The sequence below is a fragment of the Typopeltis vanoorti genome, chromosome 18 (assembly GCF_054136105.1).
Source record: "Typopeltis vanoorti isolate ZY-2024b chromosome 18, IOZ_Tvanoo_1.0, whole genome shotgun sequence".
Classification (NCBI taxonomy): Eukaryota; Metazoa; Arthropoda; class Arachnida; order Uropygi; family Thelyphonidae; genus Typopeltis; species Typopeltis vanoorti.
Genome location: NC_143566.1, coordinates 16239416 through 16262065, shown reverse-complemented (window position 1 = coordinate 16262065; position 22650 = coordinate 16239416). Strand labels below are relative to the sequence as shown.

The 22650-nt window shown below is 34.9% G+C and overlaps 1 protein-coding gene across 4 annotated transcripts in view; it reads right to left on the bottom strand.

The window, feature by feature from the left end:
* Positions 1–22650, bottom strand: part of LOC150096510 (uncharacterized) — an 88528-nt gene that overhangs the window by 59876 nt on the left and 6002 nt on the right. For 3 of the 4 annotated variants that reach the window (XM_090407977.1, XM_090407979.1, XM_090407978.1), the window contains one exon: positions 818–2730. In XM_090407977.1, the coding sequence (XP_090264103.1) occupies positions 1082–2362 (1281 nt within the window). In that variant the 5' untranslated portion in view covers positions 2363–2730 and the 3' untranslated portion in view covers positions 818–1081. Of the gene's footprint in view, positions 1–817; positions 2731–22650 lie in introns of those variants that run through there. The other variant, XR_016549791.1, reaches the window with a different exon arrangement.

The window sequence follows — 22650 nt, the reverse complement described above, 5'->3', positions numbered from 1 at the left end:
ATAATAGATATTTGGAATGCTGGGAGATGGAAAATAAAAGAGGAAAAAGTTATTAACTACTGTCGCCATCATCATTATTTAGATTACTCTGCAACGTCAATTCCATATTACAATTGCAGTTTAGAAGCAGAGTCTGATAATTTTTTTTTAAATAAATAAGTGTTAAATTCCAAAGTTAATTATGAATATAAGAGGAGCTATTTTAATAAAGTACTGATATGAAACTGTACATTTTACTTAGAGGTTTGGGCTTAATTTTCTACAGTCACTAAAGAAACACTAAAAGTTACTCTGCTACAGTTCCTGTTGTTAATTTGTATAACATCTTATCCTTTCCAGAAGGAAAAGGAAAAAAAAATCATATAAGGCAATACTAAACAGTTTTAGCATTTATGGAATATGCTCAATAGTTTAAAATCTCATGATGTGAATGGTTAGTACACTGCAGTAATGAAGCAAATAATCTGGCAATTTTTCTGGTTCTGAAATCTTGATATCTACTTTTCTTCCATGCAGATATTTTCTACTCTGCTATCTTTCATTGCTTATCACACTATCACACTGAAGAGTTGGCGTCATTTCACAATGCTGACAGGCTTAATGCATTTTCATCACTTTCAATAAATGATTTTCCTTCTTTATGCAGAGGACATCGTCATTTGCTGTTTTCCCAAGCTTCATACAAAATTTAACATACTTGCATTATTTTTGACACTATGCTATAATGAAATGGAAACATGAGATGTAACATATCTTTTTTCAATTACTGGCAACATGAAATGGATAACTACATCATTAAATATATACCTGGGAAAAAAAAAGTTTCCCCATTCCCCACTCAGTTTCTGGCAGGAGGGAGGGAGGGGGGGAACAGCATTTTAGAACATCACAAATCACCTCAATACTTTTTGTTTCTTACTGCTACTATAGCTAAATGAATGTAAGCACTTATAATGAAACATGAAACTGATTTCAGAGAGAGAGAGAGAGAGAGAGAAAGAAATTTGTTTTTGTAAACATATGCATTGTTTTATTTTTAAAGCATATAGCAGTCCTACACACAATTTTTGAACTCATATCTTCATGAATCAGATCTCTGTAATAAATGTACCTTTTTGTGAAAGTTCAACTGTCTTAAACGTGCAAATTTTTTATCACAAATTTCACATCTGTGAGGTTTCTCATTAAGGTGAAGTTTTCTATGTGCACTCAGATGTCCAGAATGTGAGAATTTTTTCCCACATATTTCACATGCAAAAGGTTTTTCATTTCTGTGCATTCTCTCATGTACTGTACGATCCCCTGACCACACAAATTTTTTACCACAAGTCTTGCAGTGAAAACGCCTATCATTTGTGTGTGTCCTTTTATGCATAATCATGTGGCCTGAGGATGAAAATCTCTTTCCACAGGTATCACACAAAAATGGCTTCACTTTAGAGTGTGTTTTCTTGTGCTCAGTAAGATGACGCGATGTTACAAATTCTTTCCCACATGTCTCACATAAAAAAGGTTTGTCGCCAGTGTGAATTCTTTTATGGAGAGTGAGCCTTGTTTGTTGTGAAAATTGTTTTCCACAGATTTCACATAAAAACACTCCCTTTTTAAAATGATATCTGATATGTAGGGCAAATACTTTTGGATGCAAAAATCGCTTTCCACATGTTTTACACATTAAGGGAATTTCAATTGCATGCAACAGTTTTCGATGCTGAACAAGTAATTTTCTTAGTGAAAAGTTCTCACCACATATTTCACATATAAAATGTTTCTCATAGTGAGTTTTTCCATGTTTTAAAAGATTTCCTTTCTGTGAAAATCTTTTCCCACAAGTTTTACATGCATATGGTTTTTCATTAGTATGCACTCTTTTATGCACAATGAGGTTTGTTTTCCGTGCAAATTTTTTCCCACAGTCTTCGCAAGCAAATGGCTTTTCATTTGTGTGACTTCTTTTGTGTGCAACAAGATTTCCAAGCTGTGAAAATCTCTTTTCACAGATTTCACAGGCAAAAGGTTTGTCATTTGTATGAGTCCTTACATGTTTATCAAGGTTTCCTTTTTGTACAAACTTTTTCTCACAAATACTACATGCCCAGGGTTTTTCATCAGTGTGAATTCTCATATGTATTTTAAGGGTACCTTTTTCTAAAAATTTTTTGTCACATACTTCACAGCAAAACTGTCGTTCATTTGTGTGAATTCTTATGTGCCTATTAAGACTTCCTTTCTCCGTGTACTTCCTATCACAAATTTCACATGCAAATAATCTTGTTTTTGTCCATTTCTCACTCAGTAGAGTAAAAGGCTCTTCTGAAGTTTCTTTTTTCCCTTCTGTTTTAGACCTAGAATTGCCTTCCATTGCATCAATTTTTATGTGTGTGTTTGTATATACATATATATCCTTCCAAAAGAAAAAGCAGGAAACAACAAAAAGACTACATGTCTAAAAATATATACATATATGTATATTACCCAAGACTGCAACACTATTTGTATACATACAAATGCAGTTTTGTATTATGTGATATTAATAAATTTCTTTCTATGGTGGCAGTAAACAACTGGATCTAAATTTGGTCATTTCATGCAATTTTTCAACAATGAACTTCATTGTAAATAACAGAATTCAAATATACACCTGGAAATATGATGGAACTTGAAAAGAATTCTGGTAAATGATTCTTGTGCTCAGATCTCATTTCCATTTTGTAAATGCTAAGATTATTCCTAAAAAAAAAAAAAAAAATCAATAATTAATTGATTTCCAGTTTTAATAATTATATTAATAGATCACACATAATCAATCACACATAGAAATAGTTGCATTTCTGAATGTTGATTAGCCTGGTTTTGTGCAAAACAGGCTTATCAAGATTATATTAGTTTTGCATCTTCACATAAACATATGAAAATGCAAAACTAGTGAATTTTTAGAACACTCTTCTAGTTGGGTGCCATTTCAGTTAGATGTGCACATGCATGTGTGTAATACTTAGAATGGTTGTAATACTTAGAAAGATGGACTTGACTTATGAATTCCTCAGGTTAAAGAAATGCTTCCATCATTTTTCTGCATCAACATGCTTGCTTTATTCAAACTCTATATACTTTTTTCTTTATTAGTTTTCATTTACTTTTGCAAACACCTTTGCGAAGCATGGGTACCATTCTATTATATCACAAAACCAATTCAAAAAACAAAAATAACAATTTATAAAACAAAAAATGTTATGGCTTTGATTAGGCCACACATGGACTATTGTGCCCAGATTTGGTCACCGGGTTTTCAGAAGGATGAAGAGATGTTGGAAAGGGTCCAAAGGCTAAGGTAGTTAGTCAGTCGCCTTTGGACTGACTAACTCGACATATTCGAGTTAGTCAGTCTAAGTCAAGTTAGTTTTCCTCATACTCGACATTTTCGAGTATGAGGAAAGATTGAGAAGATGTAATTTGCAGAGTCTAGTGGACAGGAGGAAGAGGGGAGATATGATAGAGACCTACAAGTTGGTAAGGGGTTGTTATAGGATCAATGGTGGAGAAGTTCTACAGAGAATAGTGGGAGATCAGGGGAGAACCAGAGGTCATCCCTGGAAACTGTATAAGGAGGGTGTGAGTAGGGGAGTGAGAGGCAGGTTTTTTTCGTGCAGAGTTGTGAATGATTGGAATGCCTTACCTGAGAGTGTGGTGTCTGCAAGGAGTTTGTGTGTTTAAGACATGGTATGATGAGATGTGTGTGTGATAAAAGGACCTCCCAGATGAGTCTTTGACTCCATGAGATCTTGGGGTAGTAATAATAATAGTAATAATAATACCCAGAAGTATTATAATTTGATTGGTTTTAAATAGCAAACATCAATAAATTTCAAATTCTAGAAAGAAGGAAGAGAACAGGATAATATTGATTTTTATAATCAGTTACAAAACATATATAATAAAATAAATAAAAATGATTATGTAATTTTAGCAGGAGACTTAAATGCAAGAATTGGAAACACGAAAATTAATAATAATATATGAATACATGGAGAACATACTCTAAACAGGAATGGAAAAAAATTGATTGACTTTGTAGTTTATAATAAACTAAAAATAATAAATTCTTTCTATAAACATAAAAACATACATATTATACTTGGGCAGCAAGAGGATGGAAATCAATATTAGATTATTTTATATTAAATGAAAAGATATCAAAGTTTTCGCTAGATGTTAGAGTTCACAGAGGATATGAAATAAGTAGTGACCACTACCTTGTAAAAATAAAATTAAGATTACCACCTAAATGGCTACAAGTAACAAGAACAGAAAGAAATTTAAAACATTTGTTTATAAAACTAGCCTACTGAATGACACAAATATACAATGGCTATATGAACAAAGAATTAACCAATATCTAGATAAAATAAAACAAAATGAAGAAATAGAAATAGAATGGGCTTAATATAAAAACGATACTAAATACAGCAGCAAATGAAAGCTTAGGAAAGACCAAAAAATTCAATAAAAGGAAAAAACTGAAGATATGGGATGATACAATCAAAGAAATAATCAAAAAGAAAAAAGAAGTCTATCATAAATGGTTAAGCAGTAAAAGATTAGATGAAATAGAATATAAAAGAATTAGAGCCATAGTTAAAAGAGAAGTTAGAAAAAGAAAGAGAATCATGAAACAAATTTGTTGCTAATTTAGAACATGATTTATATAAAATAAGAACCAATGTATATAAGGTTTTGAAACACTTAAATGCAGATACCAAAGAAAACATAAAATTAAATACTGAATTGAAATTAGAAGAATTTCTAAATTACAACAAAGAATTGTGGAGAGATAAATATTTTAAAAAAGACAACTGGCAAACAATTAACAAAAATGAAAAGGAAATAACTAAAGAAGAATTAGAAATCAGCCTGAAAGAAACAAGAAACGGAAAATCACCTGGAGAAGATAAGCTAGGTTCAGAACTATATAAATACGCAGGAACAAGATTCAAAGAAAGACTCTTATTATTTTTAAATAAAATTTATTCAACTGGTATCCCCCCAATAGAATGAAAAAAAAAAAACAATTGTGATTCCTATCTTTAAAAAAAGTAATAGAGATGACTCTAAAAACTATAGCGGTATCAGTATACTAAATTCATGTTACAAAATAAATAGCAGAATCTTAAATAGCAAACTAATGAAATATTCCGAAAACTTTATTTTAGAAGTACAGAATGGATTTAGAAAAGGACGATCATGTATAGACCTGGCCTTTTGCCTAAAATTAATAATAGAGAAAAGAAGAGAATACAACTTAGAAATACATATTGCATTTATTGACTTTAAAAAAGCATTTGACAAAATTAAAAGAAACATTACTTAACATATTAAAAGAAAGACAAATACCAAATAATATCCTAAAAGCTATCATAAGCATATATGAAAATAATCAAATACAAATAAGATTAAATCACGAGCTATCATATACAAGAGAGATAAACCAAGGGGTCCGACAGGGATGTCCCCTCTCAGCAACTCTTTTTAATATCTACTTAAATGAAATAATAATAAAATGGAGTAAAAATTTACACCAAGGAATTAAACTTTCACCTACAGTTAACTTAAACACTCTCCTCTTTGCAGACGACCAAATAATAATTACAAATTCTGAAGATAACTTGCAGAAAGCTATTTTAAATCTAAATGAGATATCCAAAGATTATGGTATGATAATATCAACGGAAAAATCAAAAACTATGGCATTTAAAGGACAAGATCCAGCAAGAACTAAAATAGTATTAGATAACAAGATCTTAGAACAGGTGAATTCATTTAACTACCTAAGATGTATGATCACATATGAAAATAAAAAAGATATAAACGTAAAAATTGCAAAATATTTAAAAATAACAGGTGTAATTAACTCTATGTTTAAACCAAACCTACTTCAAAAACAAACCAGACTAAAAGTATACAATACATTAGCCCTACCAGTCTTAATGTATAGAAGCAAAATCTGGACAATAAAACAAAAGGACAAACAAAGATTAATATCAGCAGAAATGAAGTTTATGAGAAAAACTGCAAAGTATACGCTATTTGATCACAAAAGAAATGAAGAAATTATGAAATAATTAAACCAAGAACCAGTAATAGAAAAAATTAAAAAATATAAACATAAATAGATGGAACACGTTCAAAGAATGAAAACAGAAAGATTACCAAAACAAGCTGTAAAGTACAAGCCATTAGGAAAAAGAAACCCACGACGTCCTCTTAAAGGATGACTTCTAAGGCCGGAACAGGCCATGCTAGGCCTAAATCCTTGATACGCATGATGATGATGATGAAGGTACAAATGTCTAAAAATATAATGTGAGGAATTTCAACCTGAACATGAATGTGGTGTTGGTCATGTCATTCAATGGAACCATGACTTTTAATAATTACAGGATGTTGCCTGACACAGAGCAGCTGTGCTAAATTTAAATTGTTCCCTGCAATCAATGACTTGAGACATAACTGACAGTTCTGGGGATAATTAGGGAAGTAAAAAATGGCAAACTTATATTAAAATGGATATATCAGATAGACTCTTATCAGGATTTATTTTTAAGAATGCTTATGTGTTAATCTAATCTGGATGGTTATGCTAGCCAAGCAGACAGTAATTCTTCTCTCCAGGAATCAAGTCATGGATCTGAATCCTACTGCAGGTATGGATGTTTGTGAATGTCTTCAAGTAACATGATCAAGTTCCATATTTAATCTGTCTATGTATCATCATGCAGGCACTCTGGATTATCAACTCTTAGTTCACTATATAATAGGAGGAAGACGGATATAAGGTTGAAGATGTGGTTGCAGCAGCACAAGGTGATGGAATGCATAAAGGTGAGGATGAGACAGGTAAGAATGGAAATCACAGTCAGGATCAGGGATATGGGAGTGGTCAAACTGAAGAGAGAGGTGTAGTATAGCAGCTCGAATAGAGAACATTGCTGCTAGTAAGATGGCATCAAACACACAGTGAAACAAAAACTGAGTTTGCGGCATTGATTGAGACGGTATGCCCAAAAGTAATTGGAATAAGTGAAACTTGGTGGTTGTCTGAGAAGGATGTGATGTCGGGAATAGAATTAGAAGGATATATACTTTTCTGGAAGGATAGAGATGTGAAAAGAGGAGGGGGGAAGTGTTGTTAATGATTGCAGAGGAACTGTGTCTGCAAAGTGTGGAAGTTGATGGTGCATGCACAGATTTTGAATCTGTGTGGTGCAAATTTGAAATAAACAGTTAGTATATCTGATAGAACGCTGTTATAGGCCAGGGAATGCAGAGAATACTGATTGTGAAATATTTAGGCAAATTAGTTGGGCAAGTAAAAAGAAGGTGATCCTGATGGAAGACTTTAATTACAGGAATATAGACTGGAAGGAGGTGATAGTGTATGAGAACAAGGAAAGCAAGTTTGTGAAATTTCTGAGAGATAGTTTGTGGAATTTCTGAGAGATAAGTATATTAAGCAGCACGTGACTGAAGCAACTAGAGGCTTTAATGTTTTGTATCTATTGATAACTTCACAAGATGTAGTTGTTAATGAGGTGTTGACACTGCCGCCAGTTGGTGAGAGTGATCATGAGGTACTTGTTTGGGAAGTGATGAAACAAGAAAAGGTCACTGCCAAAAATGGATACATGTGGAAGTATAAAACAGGTGATTATAGGAAGCTCTGTTGTCAGTTAGCATCAGTATGTTAGGTAAATGTCAGGTAGATGAGCTGAGCAGAAAAGATGTTGTAAATGCATGGAAACTCATAAGGCAGTATCTGACAAAAGCGAAGTATGACTGCATACTGAGGCTTACGTGAGTAAATAGAGTGGGAGTGAAATGGATGAACAGCAAAATCAAGCAAGCTGTGCTGGAAAAGAAAATGCCATGGAGGAAGTACAAGACAGTTAGTGGTGATGAGATCCATGAGGACTATGAGGTTCAGGCTAGAAAGGTGATGAGCATGGTAAAGAAAGAAAAGGTGCAGTATGAGAAGAGAAGAGAAGAGATGGGTTGGTCAGGCCAAGGTAAACTTGAGGGAATTTTTCTGCTATATGGCAAGCAAGAGGAAGAATAATTATGGCAGACTAACATTGGTAGATAGTCATGGCAGCAGACTAACAGCTGTAAAGGATATAGTGGAATTATTGAACAAGCACTTTATCAGTGTATATCATACCGGTATAAATTATCCAGTACAATACAGTAATCCCTCGATTAGTGCATCATTTTTTTTCGATACCCAAATTCAATTAGTGTGCCTCTAAAACTCAATTATGCACCTATATACATCTTAAAAATAAATGTTATAGATTTTAAAAATTTTCTATCTATATATTTTAATGGCTAACTATTTTAAAAAATCACTCACCAGATGAAATAATTTAGTTGCGATTTAAAACATTTTACAAAGTTATTTTTAATGGCCTACTACACTACTTTCATGTACACTATGTATACCAGTGGTGTTCAACCTTTTTTACTACGTGAGCTACTTTTCTATAAAACGTTATTCGGCGATCTACTCTCTTATATAGATCACATTCCCCCAACCCCAATCTGATTACGCACAAATAAACAACTAAAAAAAAATACACAACTAAAAACTTTATTTGTGTATTTAAAAATTTATTTATCACTTTTAATTATTTTAATACAACAAAAAAAAATATTGGAATAAAATATTTATTTTTCTATTTTGGAAAACCAAAGTTAGAAAAAACAACAGATTGATTACAAACTCACAAGTTACAGGAAATGCTGGTTGATTAAAAAAAAAAAAGTTAATGTGAAATTTGGCATTGTTTGGACCTCGCAATATTTTCATAGTCAAATTGATATGAAGAAGTGGCCAATCGCAGAGAATCATTCAAATGATCATTTGTAATTTGGTTTCTTAACTGATTTTTTATGACGATCATATCTGAAAAAGCAGATTCTCACAAGTATGTCAATCCAAACCACAACAGAATTTTTCATGTGCATACTTCCAAATGACTTCATTGTTTATTGATTTTAAATGTAAACTATTCTGAATGTTTATTATCTAAAGTTCTACTTCAGCTTGGTTTATATCAAACAGTCCACTAATTTTATTTGAAATTTCTGTGATGTTCAAGTTTTCTTGAAATGGATTATTAATAAAAGATACAATCATTAAAGTTTTATTAAAATCTTTAAATCTTGAATTTATTTCTTCCTCAACTAATTCTATTTCACGAATAAATTCTTTTAAATCATAGCGAAGCATTTCTTGACTTTGTTCAAAAAATTTTAATAAATATGGGAGATGTCTGAATTCGTGGTAATTTATGTTTTTCTTTAATAAAAGTAAGTATTATTGGAAAGTTTTTATTGAACTTAACATGTCAATTAAATTTTTATTTCTACCTTCTAACTCTAAATTTAAATTGCTTAATTTCGTACAGAAATCTACTAAAAATGATAAGTGTAACAACTATCTTTTATCACTCAATTATGGAAAAATATCTCCTTTTTAATTAAGAAAATTTTTCATATCGTTAATTAATACAAGAAATCTTTCTAAAAATTGACTTCTGCTGAGCCAGCGAACATTATTGTACAACAGAAGTTCCCTATCATCATCCGCCTGTAATTTAAATAACCGCCATTGCAGGTCTTTTCCTCGAACAGAATTTACAATTTTAAATGTAATATCCAAAACATCTTTTGTGTTTAATCTTTTACTACACAGTACTTGTTGGTGAATAATACAGTGGTACGTTAACAAATCTGGATATTTGTCATCGTTTTTACATAATGAAATGAAGCCTGATTTATTACCTATCATTGCAGGAGCACCATCAGTAGTAATAGACACAAGTTTAAAAAGCGGAAGTTTGTGTTGTTTCACAAATTCATCAAATGCTGAAAAAATGTCTTCTCCCCTAGTCCTTCCCAATAATGGTATAATTTTCCAAAGTTCTTTACTTGAATAATCTTGAAATACCATGCGAATAAATACCATTAACTGAGCAATATCAGTGAAGTTGTTTGATTCATCAAATTGTAATGAAAACACAACACACAGGTGAATGTCTGACATTAACCTGGCCTAGAAACTTTTCTCCGGCAACTGGAACTCTTCTTTTTGGCAATTTGAAACAAGGTTTCAAATTGGCAAAAAGTCTAGAAAGTCTGCAGTCTAGAAGTAGTCTCTCTCTAGCAACGTCTTGAACCGAGAAGCTCCTTTCTGGAAGCAGGAAACTCCTCTCTCAAGCAATGTGGATCTGGGCAGTCTCTCTGACGACGACTCTGACTGGGCGGCCTCCTCTCTGACAATTCTGGAACCGGGACCCCTTCTGCTTGCTTCAGTCCCTTTTTATTAAGCCTCCTCTGAGACCTTGCATGAAGTCTGGCAACCCCCAAAGAATCGGTATGAGTCATTCATCTTAAATTTCAAGTTTGTCATGCCTTTTGTTCTCCTCCGCTTTCTTTTGATTGTAAGTTGCTGGCCATCGGAAAGTTGTTTGAACTCTTTCTGACTGACTTCGGATATGTTTACACTTAGAGCCTGCAAGCCTTTCTCATAGATACAAGTTTCAATAACAGTCTTTCTAATGCCGCCATGTACAGCTTTGGCGACAAAAACATTGCCTTTGTTTTTAACACTCTAACATATTCTTATTAAAGCAGTATATACAGTTAGCTTCAAAAGAGTTATTTACAAAAATATCTAATACAAACTGTACCGAGACAAACAAAGTTTATTTTTTTACAATATTCACATGGGACTTAACCTAAGTAAAAAATCTATGTAATGTGCTTTGGAATATTTAATATTTAAGCGACAATCGAGTTTTTACACTTTGCTTATAATCGTATTCACTCGGCTCGCTGATTGACTTCCACTGATCCAAATTAATTCATTTACCTGACTTATAAGAAAATTACTGATTTGACAATTTTAACGAAAAATAAATAAACAATAGCAATACACTTAAAGAGAATTTAAAATAATACAAAATAATGATAAATAAAATATTATGTTTTCAGTTTTAATTAAATTTGCAATTAAGGAGGAATACATAAGAGATCAACCAAAAATCGTTCCGCGATCGACGGGTTGAACACCCCTGATGTATACTGTGTTTCAAATTTTTACCGACAAAATTTATGTCGTCTGCTATAGTATGCCCACAGATTCGAGACCCTTCAACACTTCAACACTGCGAATGTCACAAAAGGGATGAGTTATTTATTATTACACGTCAGAAAATTAACTTCTCTTTTATGATCATTGTAGTTTTTAAAGTGGTAACTATTTGGTTGTATAACAGTTGGAAAATTTTATCTATAAAGCACGTGCTTTCGCGTATTGGCAACCAATTCGTACATCCTTCATTTCTTTCTCCCCTTCAATGATATCATCCAAGAGTTAATTAAATCTCATTCTGAAGATTTGACTGATTCCAACCTGCTAAATTTAGATGCACAGCGGGAATATGAAGAAAATTTAATCACTGATAATCAGCCAAAAGAGATTTCACAGAAACAATTTGAAAATATTTTTCGTACAATCAAAGTTTTTAAGCAACAATGCTTAGAGGCTGACCCTGATGAAGAGAGAAGCAGCAAAATTTGCAGAAGAGGCAATAGGGCCATACCATTGGTTGTATGAAAAAAAGAAACAAAATGCCTGCCAAACTAAGGTAGCTCAATTCTTTGTTAACAAGTAGAATAATAAATTTATATTCAGAATATGTTTTATTGTCTTTCAGCTTCATGGTTTTCCTTTAACTAGAACCTGAGACATACCTTAATTCTTTTATAAAAAAAATTAAGGATCAAAAAAGAAATCTGAGGAACGAATTATACATTTCCCCATAGGTTACTGTATTCGATCAGTGCATTTTCGATTAATGTGCCTGTTTTAAGGAACGCATTAAGCGCACTAATCGAGGGATTGCTGCATATAGAAGACAAGCAAGTATTAGTAGAGTTGGAAGTGAAAGAAACAGAGGTGTATCAGATGCTGGTTGGATTAAATGTGAATAAGGCTGTAGGAATGGATGACATTTCACCACATATACTTAAGGAATGTGCACCACGGTTGGTTTGACCTGGTTATTTAATGAAAATTTTGCAGTGGGTAGGGTTCCTAAGGAGTGGAAAGAGGGCAAAACCCTCTTTCCACTCCACAAGCATGGTTCTAAGACAGAAGTCCTCAACTATAAGCCAGTCTGTATAACTGCAGTTGTGGTCAAGGTGTTGGAGAGATTGATAAGGAATAGAATACAGAATTGGGTTGATGGACATGGCATTCTTAAGAAGGTCAGCATGGATTTGTAAAGGATAGTTCCTGTTTCAGTAATTTACTTGCATTTTATGATAAGGTGATGAGTGTGTTAGATAAGAGAGAATCACATACAGTGATATTCTTAGACTCTGCAAAAGCATTTGATAGATTACCACATGAGAGGATGGTGTGCAAGCTGTAGAGGATGGGAATAGACAGTATATTAGTTAGATGGATCAGAGATTGGCTCTCCGAACGATACCAGCAGGCTGTGTATGATGTAGTAGAAGAAGGGTAATAACTAGCAGCATGTCCCAGGGTTCTGTTCTTGGGTCTCTGCTGTTTAACTTGTTTGTAAATGATATACCATGTAGGCTGTCTGGGGATCTTCAGTTATTTGCTGATGATGCAAAGTTGGGAAAAATTATAAGTAGCACTGTTGATGTTGAATCCCTTCAGGAAGATTTAAATAGACTTTTTACTTGCAAAAGCATGGGGTTGTAGTTTTAATATCAATAAGTGCAAGGTGTTGCATTTTGGAGTGCAGAAATATAAGGCTGTGTACAATATTGATGGTGCTGTACTGCAAGAAGTGGATGAGATTAGAGATTTGGGAGTGATGGTTGACAGTAAACTGAAGTTTAGAGGGCATATTGCTAGCATTGCACATTGTAGTGCTGTTATGATAAGGAAGTGGTTGTGCTGCTGTGTAAGCCACTGGTCAGACCACACTTAGACTACTGTGTTCAGATCTGGTCACCTGGTTTTCCATATGATGTGGAGACATTGGAGAGGGTCCAGAGATGAGTGACTAAGACAATATCAGGGGTTTAGAATGCTGGCTATGGAGAGTAGTTGAAGAGATGTAGATTGCAGAGTTTGGTGGATAGGAGGAAGAGAGGTGATATGATAGAGATGTTTAAGTTAGTGAGAGGATTTTATCAGATTAATCCAGAGGGGATTATAAAAAGAGTAGAAGGTGAGAGGGGAAGAACCAGAGGCCATTCCTTCCTGGAAGTTATGTAAAAGTGTGGTGAAGAAGGGTGTGAGGAGTAGATTTTTTACATTCAGAATTGTCAGTGAATGAAATGCATTACCAGAATGTGTTGTTAATGCAAGGAGTGTTAAGGACTTTAAGATTCTATATGATATGTTGTTAGATGAATGAACCTCCAATGATGAGTCTGTCGACTCCAGAGGGTGTAATAACAATAATAATAATAATAAAATGAAAGATAAGATAAGTTTACTACCTTCTGTGAGTGGAATTTGCATTAAAAAAAAGTATAGATTAGGAAGTGACTCATCTGCAAAGTTTTGGAGTTAAAAATTGAAAAACAAGATATGGATTAGTTGGCTCAATATATAGATTAGTTCAATACTTGGAAAGATCACAACGTAACAGGCAATCAAATCACAGAACTGACTGTTTTTTTATGTTATGGTCCATATACAAGATGTTGGTTAGTCATCCTATAGTACATTAGTACCGAGAATACGAAAATTATTTGAGAAATAGGAGGAACTTGTTCCTATTAGATTAGTAGGCCTGGGTATTGTATTCACTGGAAAACACAGAGGAGGAGAGAATGTTCCAAGATACAGCAGCAGGAATGAAAGAGGAGGAAGAAAATTGTTCTTCAGTTTGGAGTTAGACTTTAAAGGGGTTATTGAGTGACAGCAGCATGTATTTCGTTGGATTTGGTGGAGGGAGAGAGAGAGAGAATTACTGATGCTAGTTCTGATGAACATTTATCATGGAAACTACTTCATTCACTTAGGAGACTAATATATTAACATGTACATCAAATCAAACCGTGTAAGGTGAGCCCTCATATATACTGTCACTGGACTCGTGGTGACTGTTTCGAACTAATTTAATTCTCTAGTAACCAGTATGGCTACCGCCCTTGATTACACATAAATACACAAACTAACTTACTTTATCACTAAAACCAGTAACTTATTATAAACTACGAAAACTATCTGAAATGTATTTTACTCTATTTGTGTATATATATATAAGGAAACATTTACTAACTGTAACAAAATAATAGCCAAAAATAAGTATAATTACCAACAGAAAATGATAGTAATACTTGAACTATATTGTATAAAATTGTACATTGAATTGTGCAACTTGAATTGCATTATACATTGAATTGCAAAACTTGAACTGTATTGTATAATACTGTATATTGAATTGTACAACTTAATTCATATTGTATAATTGTGAGGTAGAGGTGGGCAAGACAGGATATTTAGTGGGGTGTTGCTACAGACCCAGGAGCACAGAGGATGGGGACCAGGAGATGTTTAGACAGTTAAGTTTGGCAAGTGCAAGAAGAATGATTGTTATGGGATATTTTAACTACAGTAGTATAAATTGGAGAGAGGAAGATGCACGTAGCAATAGCGGAATGGAATTTCTAGAATTATCGAGGGACAAATGTCTTAGGCAACATGTAACAGAGGGAATAAGAGGTTCAAGAGTTTTGGATTTGGTTATAGCATCAGAAGAGTTGATAATAACTGAGATGACATCTCTCCCACCAGTTGGAGAGAGTGGCCATATGGTTTTGACTTGGAAAATGAATAGACATGCAGGAGTATCAGAGACGAGAACTTATGTGGAATTATAAAGCAGGTGATTATAGTAGTCTTAGACGTCAACTTCGGGAAGTTTCATGGAGAGAGGAATTGGAAGGCTGGGATATCATTAGTGTGTGGGAAATTGTGAAAGAATATTTGTTAGCAGCAATGGTAAGTTGTATACCACGAGTGAAAAAGAGGACACAATTTGGAGTAAAGTGGATGACAAACAATATTAAACAGGAATTGCATGCGAAAAAGAGGCTATGGAAGAGATATAAGGAGACAGGTGAAGAGAAGATGCATGAAGAATATAAGACATAGGCCAGAAGAGTGACTAGTGTGGTAAGGAAAGCGAAACTGGAATATGAGAAGAGATTGGCCCTAAGATCCAAAGAAAATCCTAGGGAATTTTTTAGCTATGTGGCCAGTAAGAGGAGAAATGACTGTGGAAGAATGATATTGTGGGATAAAAATGGGAATAGAGTGACTGATGCAGAGGACATAGTGGAATTGTTCAATGAACACTTCATTGGAGTATTTCATCCTAGAGGAGTCAGTTTTAATGCTAGAGGGATAGGGCAGGTTCGAGGTTTAGAGGTACAGGAGGAGTGTGTGTTTCAGATACTGAGTACTCTGGATGTCAGTAAAGATTTGGGACTGGATGGTATTTCATCACGAGTTTTGAGAGAATGTGCTAGGGAACTGACAGTGCCTTTGACCTGGCTTTTCAATGAAAGTCTGGCTGCGGGAAAAGTGCCCAGGAAATGGAAGGGAGGTAAGAGATAGTGCCATTGCATAAGGGTGGTAACAGACTGGAAGTGTCTAATTATAGGCCAGTTTGTGTGTCATCAGTAGTTGTTAAGATCTTGGAGAAAGTAGTGAGGAACCGTATACAGCATTGGGCAGATAAGGGTACTGCTATCTGTGAGAGTCAACATGGATTTGTGAAAGGGCACTCTTGTTTTAGCAATATGCTAGCCTTTTATAATAAAGTTACAAGAACATTAGATGAGGGAAAGGTATATACTGCAATTTTCTTAGACTTAGCAAAGGCATCTGACAGGGTGCCACATGATAAGCTGATATTTAAGTTGCATCTCATGGGTCTGGATGTCAGATTGGTCAACTGGATTCAGGATTGGTTGTCTGATAGGTATCAGAGAGTTGTGTATGGTGGAGCGGTTTCAAGGAGGCAAAGGGTTACAAGTGGGGTCCCACAGGGCTCAGTACTAGGACCTATATTGTTTAACCTTTATATCAATGACATTGCCAGTGGATTGCAAGGGGATATTCAGTTGTTTGCGGATGATGCGAAGCTGGGAAGGATTATTAGTAACAGTACAGATGTGCCCTGCAAGAGGATTTGAATAAGCTAGATAGATGGGCAAATAAATGGGGGTATCAGTTTAATGCAGCAAAATGTAAGGTCTTGAGGTTTGGGAAACATCGATGGGATGCTGCATACTCTATGGGAGGAGTTATACTGGAGGAAGTTGGGGAGACAAGAGATCTGGGGTTGATGATCTCATAATTGCAGCAATCCCCTGAGAGGATTGCTGCAATTATGAGAAGGACACTGACCTGCAGAGATAAAAGGGTTATCATTCTGTTGTATAAGTCTCTGATCAGACCACACTTAGACTATTGTTCTCAGATTTGGTTCCCAGGATTTGAAGGGGATAAATTAACTGTGGAAAGGGTACAAAGATAGATGACAAAGATGGTTTCAGGACTGTACAATTTTGGTTATGAGGATCGACTGAGGGAATGTGGACTGCAGAGTTTGGTGGATAGAAGAAGGGGAGGTGATATGATTGAAACTTTTAAACTGTTGAGAGGTGGTTACAGGGTTGACAATGGGGAGTTCTTTCGCTTGGTTGAACAGCGGGAAGGAGTGATGACAAGAGGTCATCCCTGGAAGTTACAAAATGAAACTGTGAGCAAGAGGGTGAGGAGTGATTTCTTTGCATGGAGGGTGGTTGAACCGTGGAATGCATTGCCCGATGGTGTGGTGAGAGCAAAAACGGTCAATGAGTTTAAGGAGTGGTATGATAGACTTTGTGTTTCTTAGGGGGGACCTCCCCTCGATGAGTCTTGACAGACTTTATGTTCTTAGGAAGGACCTCCCACGATGAGCCTTTTGACTCCATGGAGGCCTGAATAATAATACTAGTGTACATTGAATTGTATAACTTGATTTGTATTGTATAATACTGTACATCAAATGGTATAACTTGATTTGTATTGTATAATACTGTACATTGAATTGTATAATATAAATATCTTGTATACATGATGGGAATGATAATAATAAACTGTTAAAAAAAAAAATACAGGGTTATCAAAATTAAAGTATCCCTATTCAAGGCTTTGTGGAGTGCCATCCAGTGATCCAAATGCTGCAAAACTTTGTAGGAATACATTGTGTGTCATGTAGAAGTGATATCTGAGGGAAAAAAAAGTTCTAAAATTCACCACCAGGAGTGTTGTATACAGAAAATGCCTGAAATTTGCATATCAAGCAACTCGGCAGGTGTCAGGAGGGTTTAAAAAGATGAATACAAGATATTCCATTTATTCTGGTTGTTAATACTGTCCACAGTAATAGTATTAAACTTGCTCCAATGTGCTTTGCTCATGAAGCTGTACTACTTAAAAAATTGCAACGATGCTGCTGCACTCTGCGAATTTCATCGCATGAACAAATACAGATGAGGTCTGCTATCTCCATGTGCTCTGCAATGAATGATTAGTTGTTTTGAAGAAACTGGATCATTGGGAGTTAGGCATACCAGAGGTTCCAAACCAATCAGTTCACAGAGTTGGTTCCTGCAGTGCACATGCAGGAACCAACATATCAAAACACATGGATGTGCCTTACACAACTGTCTGGAAAATTCTTTGGAAGATTCTGAATTTTGATAGGTGACTGAAAGTTTGATAGGTGACTGAAATTTGCTTTAACATTCCTTGCTCGAGTGGAGTTGGACACAGTGTTGCCATGGATAATTTTGTGGGGAGATGAGGCTCACTTTCACCTGAAGAGAGCTGTGAATACCCACAGGTGCTGAGTATGAGCTACACAAAATCCACATACAATCCAACAAATTCCTTTGCATTTACCCAAAGTTACTGTCTGGTGCAGGGTTACAGCATCATTTATCATTGGAGACCTTTCTGAGGACATTCACACTTACTGCCATGATTGAGATACAATAAACAGTTTTGTTATGCCACAGCTATACGAGCACCTGTGTGCATGTATCCCACTGCATGGCCACCTCATTCACCTAATCTGACCTCCTGTGACTTCTGGCTCTGGTATTACTCAAAGACAGAGTTTATTGGGTTCATCCTGATAACTTGCTAGAGCTGAAAGACAGCATAATGTAGAATGTGCACAACATCAGTCCTGACCAGCTACGTTCTGCTGTTGAACACACTGTGCAAAGGATGCACTTTGTGGAATACTGGGAAGTGCAACACATTGAGCAATACAACTAGTGAATTCATAATGAAAGCGAATAATAATATGTTATTTAATCTTGTGTTGCTTTTCTTCTTCACCACAGAAAAGTTACTACATCTACATTTGGTACATCATGCAGTTCCCACTGGTGGTGAATTCTGGAAGTACTTTTTTTTCTCAGATATCGCTTTCACATGTATTCCTGGAAAGTTTCTCAGTATCTGGATCACCAAGTGCTGTGCCACAAGGTCTTAAACAGGGATACTTTAATTTTGATTACCGTGTATTTATAAAAGCATGCAGTGGAAACCAAACACTGTAAAAGTGGGTGGAATGAAATGGTAAGAGACAGATCACTGATCAGTTTGACTGCTCTCTTCTGTAATGATCTGAGTATTTTCAGTCAACTCTTCAGAGAACTGTCCCAAATGTGCGAGCAATAATACTTGATGGATGGATGGGTGGATTTGTGATTTTTAGATAGTAGCTGTTTGGAGGTAAAGTAATGCCCTGAGCGAAAGACAAATACTAGTTTTTTTGTATGACAAGGAAACATGTTCAATAATGTGTTTATGCCAAGAGGATTGATCTCAGTGTAGTCCCAAGGAGAGGATCTCTTCTTGCCTAGAAATTTAGGTGCTGTTGTCAAAAGGTAAGGCTGGAAGAATCTGATTCCTTTTTCCTTTTTTTTTTTTTTTTTTTTTTTTTTGTGGGAAACAAGGCAAAACTATATTTTGCAGGCATTGAAATTAACAAGGTTATTCAAACCCAATCAAAGAATGATTTAGATCCAGATCTGAATTTAGGTATCATCGGAAGTTGTTACTCTGTAAGTTGTGGTGGTTTGTGTGATGCAAGGTTTGTCAAGCAAGAAGGAGGAATATAGTGTTCTATGATTGTATGGTCAACAGCAGTAAGTCATTGATATATAGAACAAGGTGGGTGAGAAGACAGAATCTATCAGGTCTCCAGCATTAGCTGCATGGTTACAAGAACCATTCACCATCACATGCAATGCACATCTAAAAGAGAGAGAGAAATCTGACAATTCAGTTGCGGAAGTCACAGAATAAACCAAACGATATACCTTCAGAGGCTGCTGCATACAACAAGATTCATCACAACAGGCACCATCCAAAGAACCATATTACAAAATGGCTTCAGCTCAATCTAGTTTAAACACATTATGGACACTTACAAACCAGTCTTTAAAAATAACGAACCAGTCTAGTGAATTTCAATACCATACATTGTGGCATCTGGAAGGAAACTACAAAGATCCTGAAAACATACAGTTTAGTCTCGACATTCTTCCCTATTTAAAAAAAAAAAAAAAAAACCTCTTGGTTACAAACTACAAAAGACAAACGGGCTCCTCTTTCCTTCCATAATGTTTTATAGGTTCACAATGATTCTCAGTGCATACATCCTACAGATATTTTTTGACAAAACACAATGTTTGGTCACAAACAATGGAAACACTAGTATTATATCAGCCACAACATACAGGGTGTTCGGGATAAATTTGACATATTTATAATTAATTATATTTTTCCGTAAGTTACATGTATTAACACACACTTCTCTTCATTTAAAAGTTTGGACCCTTCTTCATTCATATACAAGATGTCAGAAAGGATGGATAGCTGGAACCCACCTGAATCATGGAAGAGAATAACTTGTATCATGATGATTCGTGCCCGCCATCAAAATAAGGATATTACGACTGCTGCCCAATGCTCCCTGAATACAGTAAAAACAATCAGGCATGAACTAGAGACTTGCAATGGTGACTACGAGGATGTAGCAAGAAGAAAGATCCCTAGCAGACGATCTGATTGCGTTCGTACAGCAGAATTCCTCGCAAATCTGCAGGAACAGGTGTTGAAGAACCCTGGCATTGGAATTCGGGCTTTGTTCGTGGAGTTGCTAACTGTAGTCAAGCCCTGGATAACAAGGGTAGCCAATGGTAGGCCGTATGTATGGCAGCAGGATTCGGCCCCTTGCCACACCTCTGGGAAAAGTCAAAAATGGTTGTCTGAAATTTTCTACGACTTCACCAGTCCAAATGTTTGGCCTCCAAACTCCCCAGACCTTAACCCCATGGATTATTTTGTATGGGGCGCAGTTGAAAAAGACACCAATCGCACTTCCAGTAATACAAAAGCCCAGTTAATGGATAAAATTAAAACAGTTTTTGCAGCCCTTCCCAGGGAGACTGTAGCATCAGCTTGTTCGAGGTTCCGAAGCAGAATTGAAGCTGTGATCGATGCTAATGGTGGTTATTTTGAGTAAATCTTGTTGATAGTATTGTAATTAACTCTGCCTGTAATGTTTTTTTGTCAATTCATTAAATTTAATAGATACAAAGAAGATTTTCTTTTTCCTTACGAAACTGTCAAATTTATCCCGAACACCCTGTACCTGAAAAATCTGGCTTAGTATAGTGGAGTGGACACTGCTATAATATCCTCTACTTCATTACTGTCTTTTATATTGGTGCTGGTTTAATTTGGGCAGTTGTTTAAAGAGAGTGCTGAAGTGCTTCTACACTGCCCAAACTTAAATCAGAATGAATGATATGATTTGGAAATTTAGTCCTCATAAATGGCAAGCAGTAGCATACTTGTCTCTTATTTATGCAAAACCTTTTGTAATGTTTCAAACTTATTTTACTTTTTATCTTGTTTCTTGTATTTCAAAATAAATTTATTTTAATTTTAGTTTTATTATTAATTTTATTTTGTAATGACCGATATGGCTACTCTGGAGCATGTGGCTACTAAGCATGTGTTAACACATGTAAATACATGTTTGTCCTTGTTAATATCTGACATGATAACCATCATTATGTCACAAATACCATTAAAAACTCATGACAAGTCTATGAAATTCTTTTTCTCTCTCTCTTTCTTCATAATATATCAATTTCGTGGGTAACTAAGCTCACTTGAAAGACTAAAAAAAGAGGACATTATAAATGTTTAGGTTATTAAAAGGATATTTGGAGAAGAGACTTTTTTCAATACAATTGCAGGAAGGGAGAGATTAACGGATCACTCCTAAAAATTTTGTAAGGTGCTATTAGCAAAGGAAGTGAGGACTTATATTTTGCTTTGAAGGTAGTGAATGGATGGCACTCATTGCAAGAGTGTTCTTTACCACTGATAGAGTTCAAGGAAAAGTATCATGGGTGATGTGTGAATAATTAAAAGTATACAGTTGAGATTAAATCCAATTTTGATATTAGGCCTAATTCCATTTTCCTTTATAATGTGATTCATATAGATGATTATTAATAAGAGTGAAGATGATATGCAACCTGATCTTACCTGTTGAAGATTTTTCCACTTGGTTATACTATAAATTAAAGATGCCAAGAAATTATATTCTTGGTTTCATCCATCATCCAAGTGTAATTTGGATGATGGAAATTTGCATTTGAAGTCACATGCAAATTTTGTTTGCTTAAGCTTGGATAAAAGATAAAACAAAGAATACATTTTCTTGGCATCTTTAATTTACTGATCTTACCTGATTTTACATCAAACTATGTTGAGGTCTCCTTCAATTCTAGATTCTGCCTTTAAACACAAATATAGATTACTTACGGATTGATATAACGTCCTGCTTACAGCATATAACTTTCTATTTTGAATAGCTTTTCATGCAATCATGTCATATGTCTTTTCCCAATATAAAAAACTTTATTATTATTATTATTATTATTATTATTACTTGACACCTACAGGCAGTCCAAAGACTCATCAAGGGAGGGCACTGCTCTACAGCTCTCCGTCTCCACTAAACAATACATTCATCATCTAAACCAGCGCCATCTCCTGCCAACCACCACCACTATTTCCACAGACAATCACAAACATCCATCCCCACGGCAGGATTTGAACCCACTGCCTCTCGGCTGGATACGCTAACCACTCGGCCAACTAAGCTGGCATATAAATATAAAATCTTGTAAAATTCCATTATTTCTCAGCTCTTTTTCTTAAAGTTAAATTCTAATAATGACAATCCCTAACAGTTTGGATGAAGTTTGCACTTCTCCAAATTTCCCTTGCACAATTTTTCTCTGCAACTTCTCAATCCTAATATCATTTCTGTTATTCAACTCTGTACCTCTACAGTGTTATTTTATCATCATCACCAAATTCCTGCCATGTACCCTCAAGAAGTGTACAGGATATGATAGTACTACATGAAAAAAATTACATCATTACTAACTTCCTATCTACAATTTTCCTCCAAATCAGTTTCTTACTTGTCAAGACTC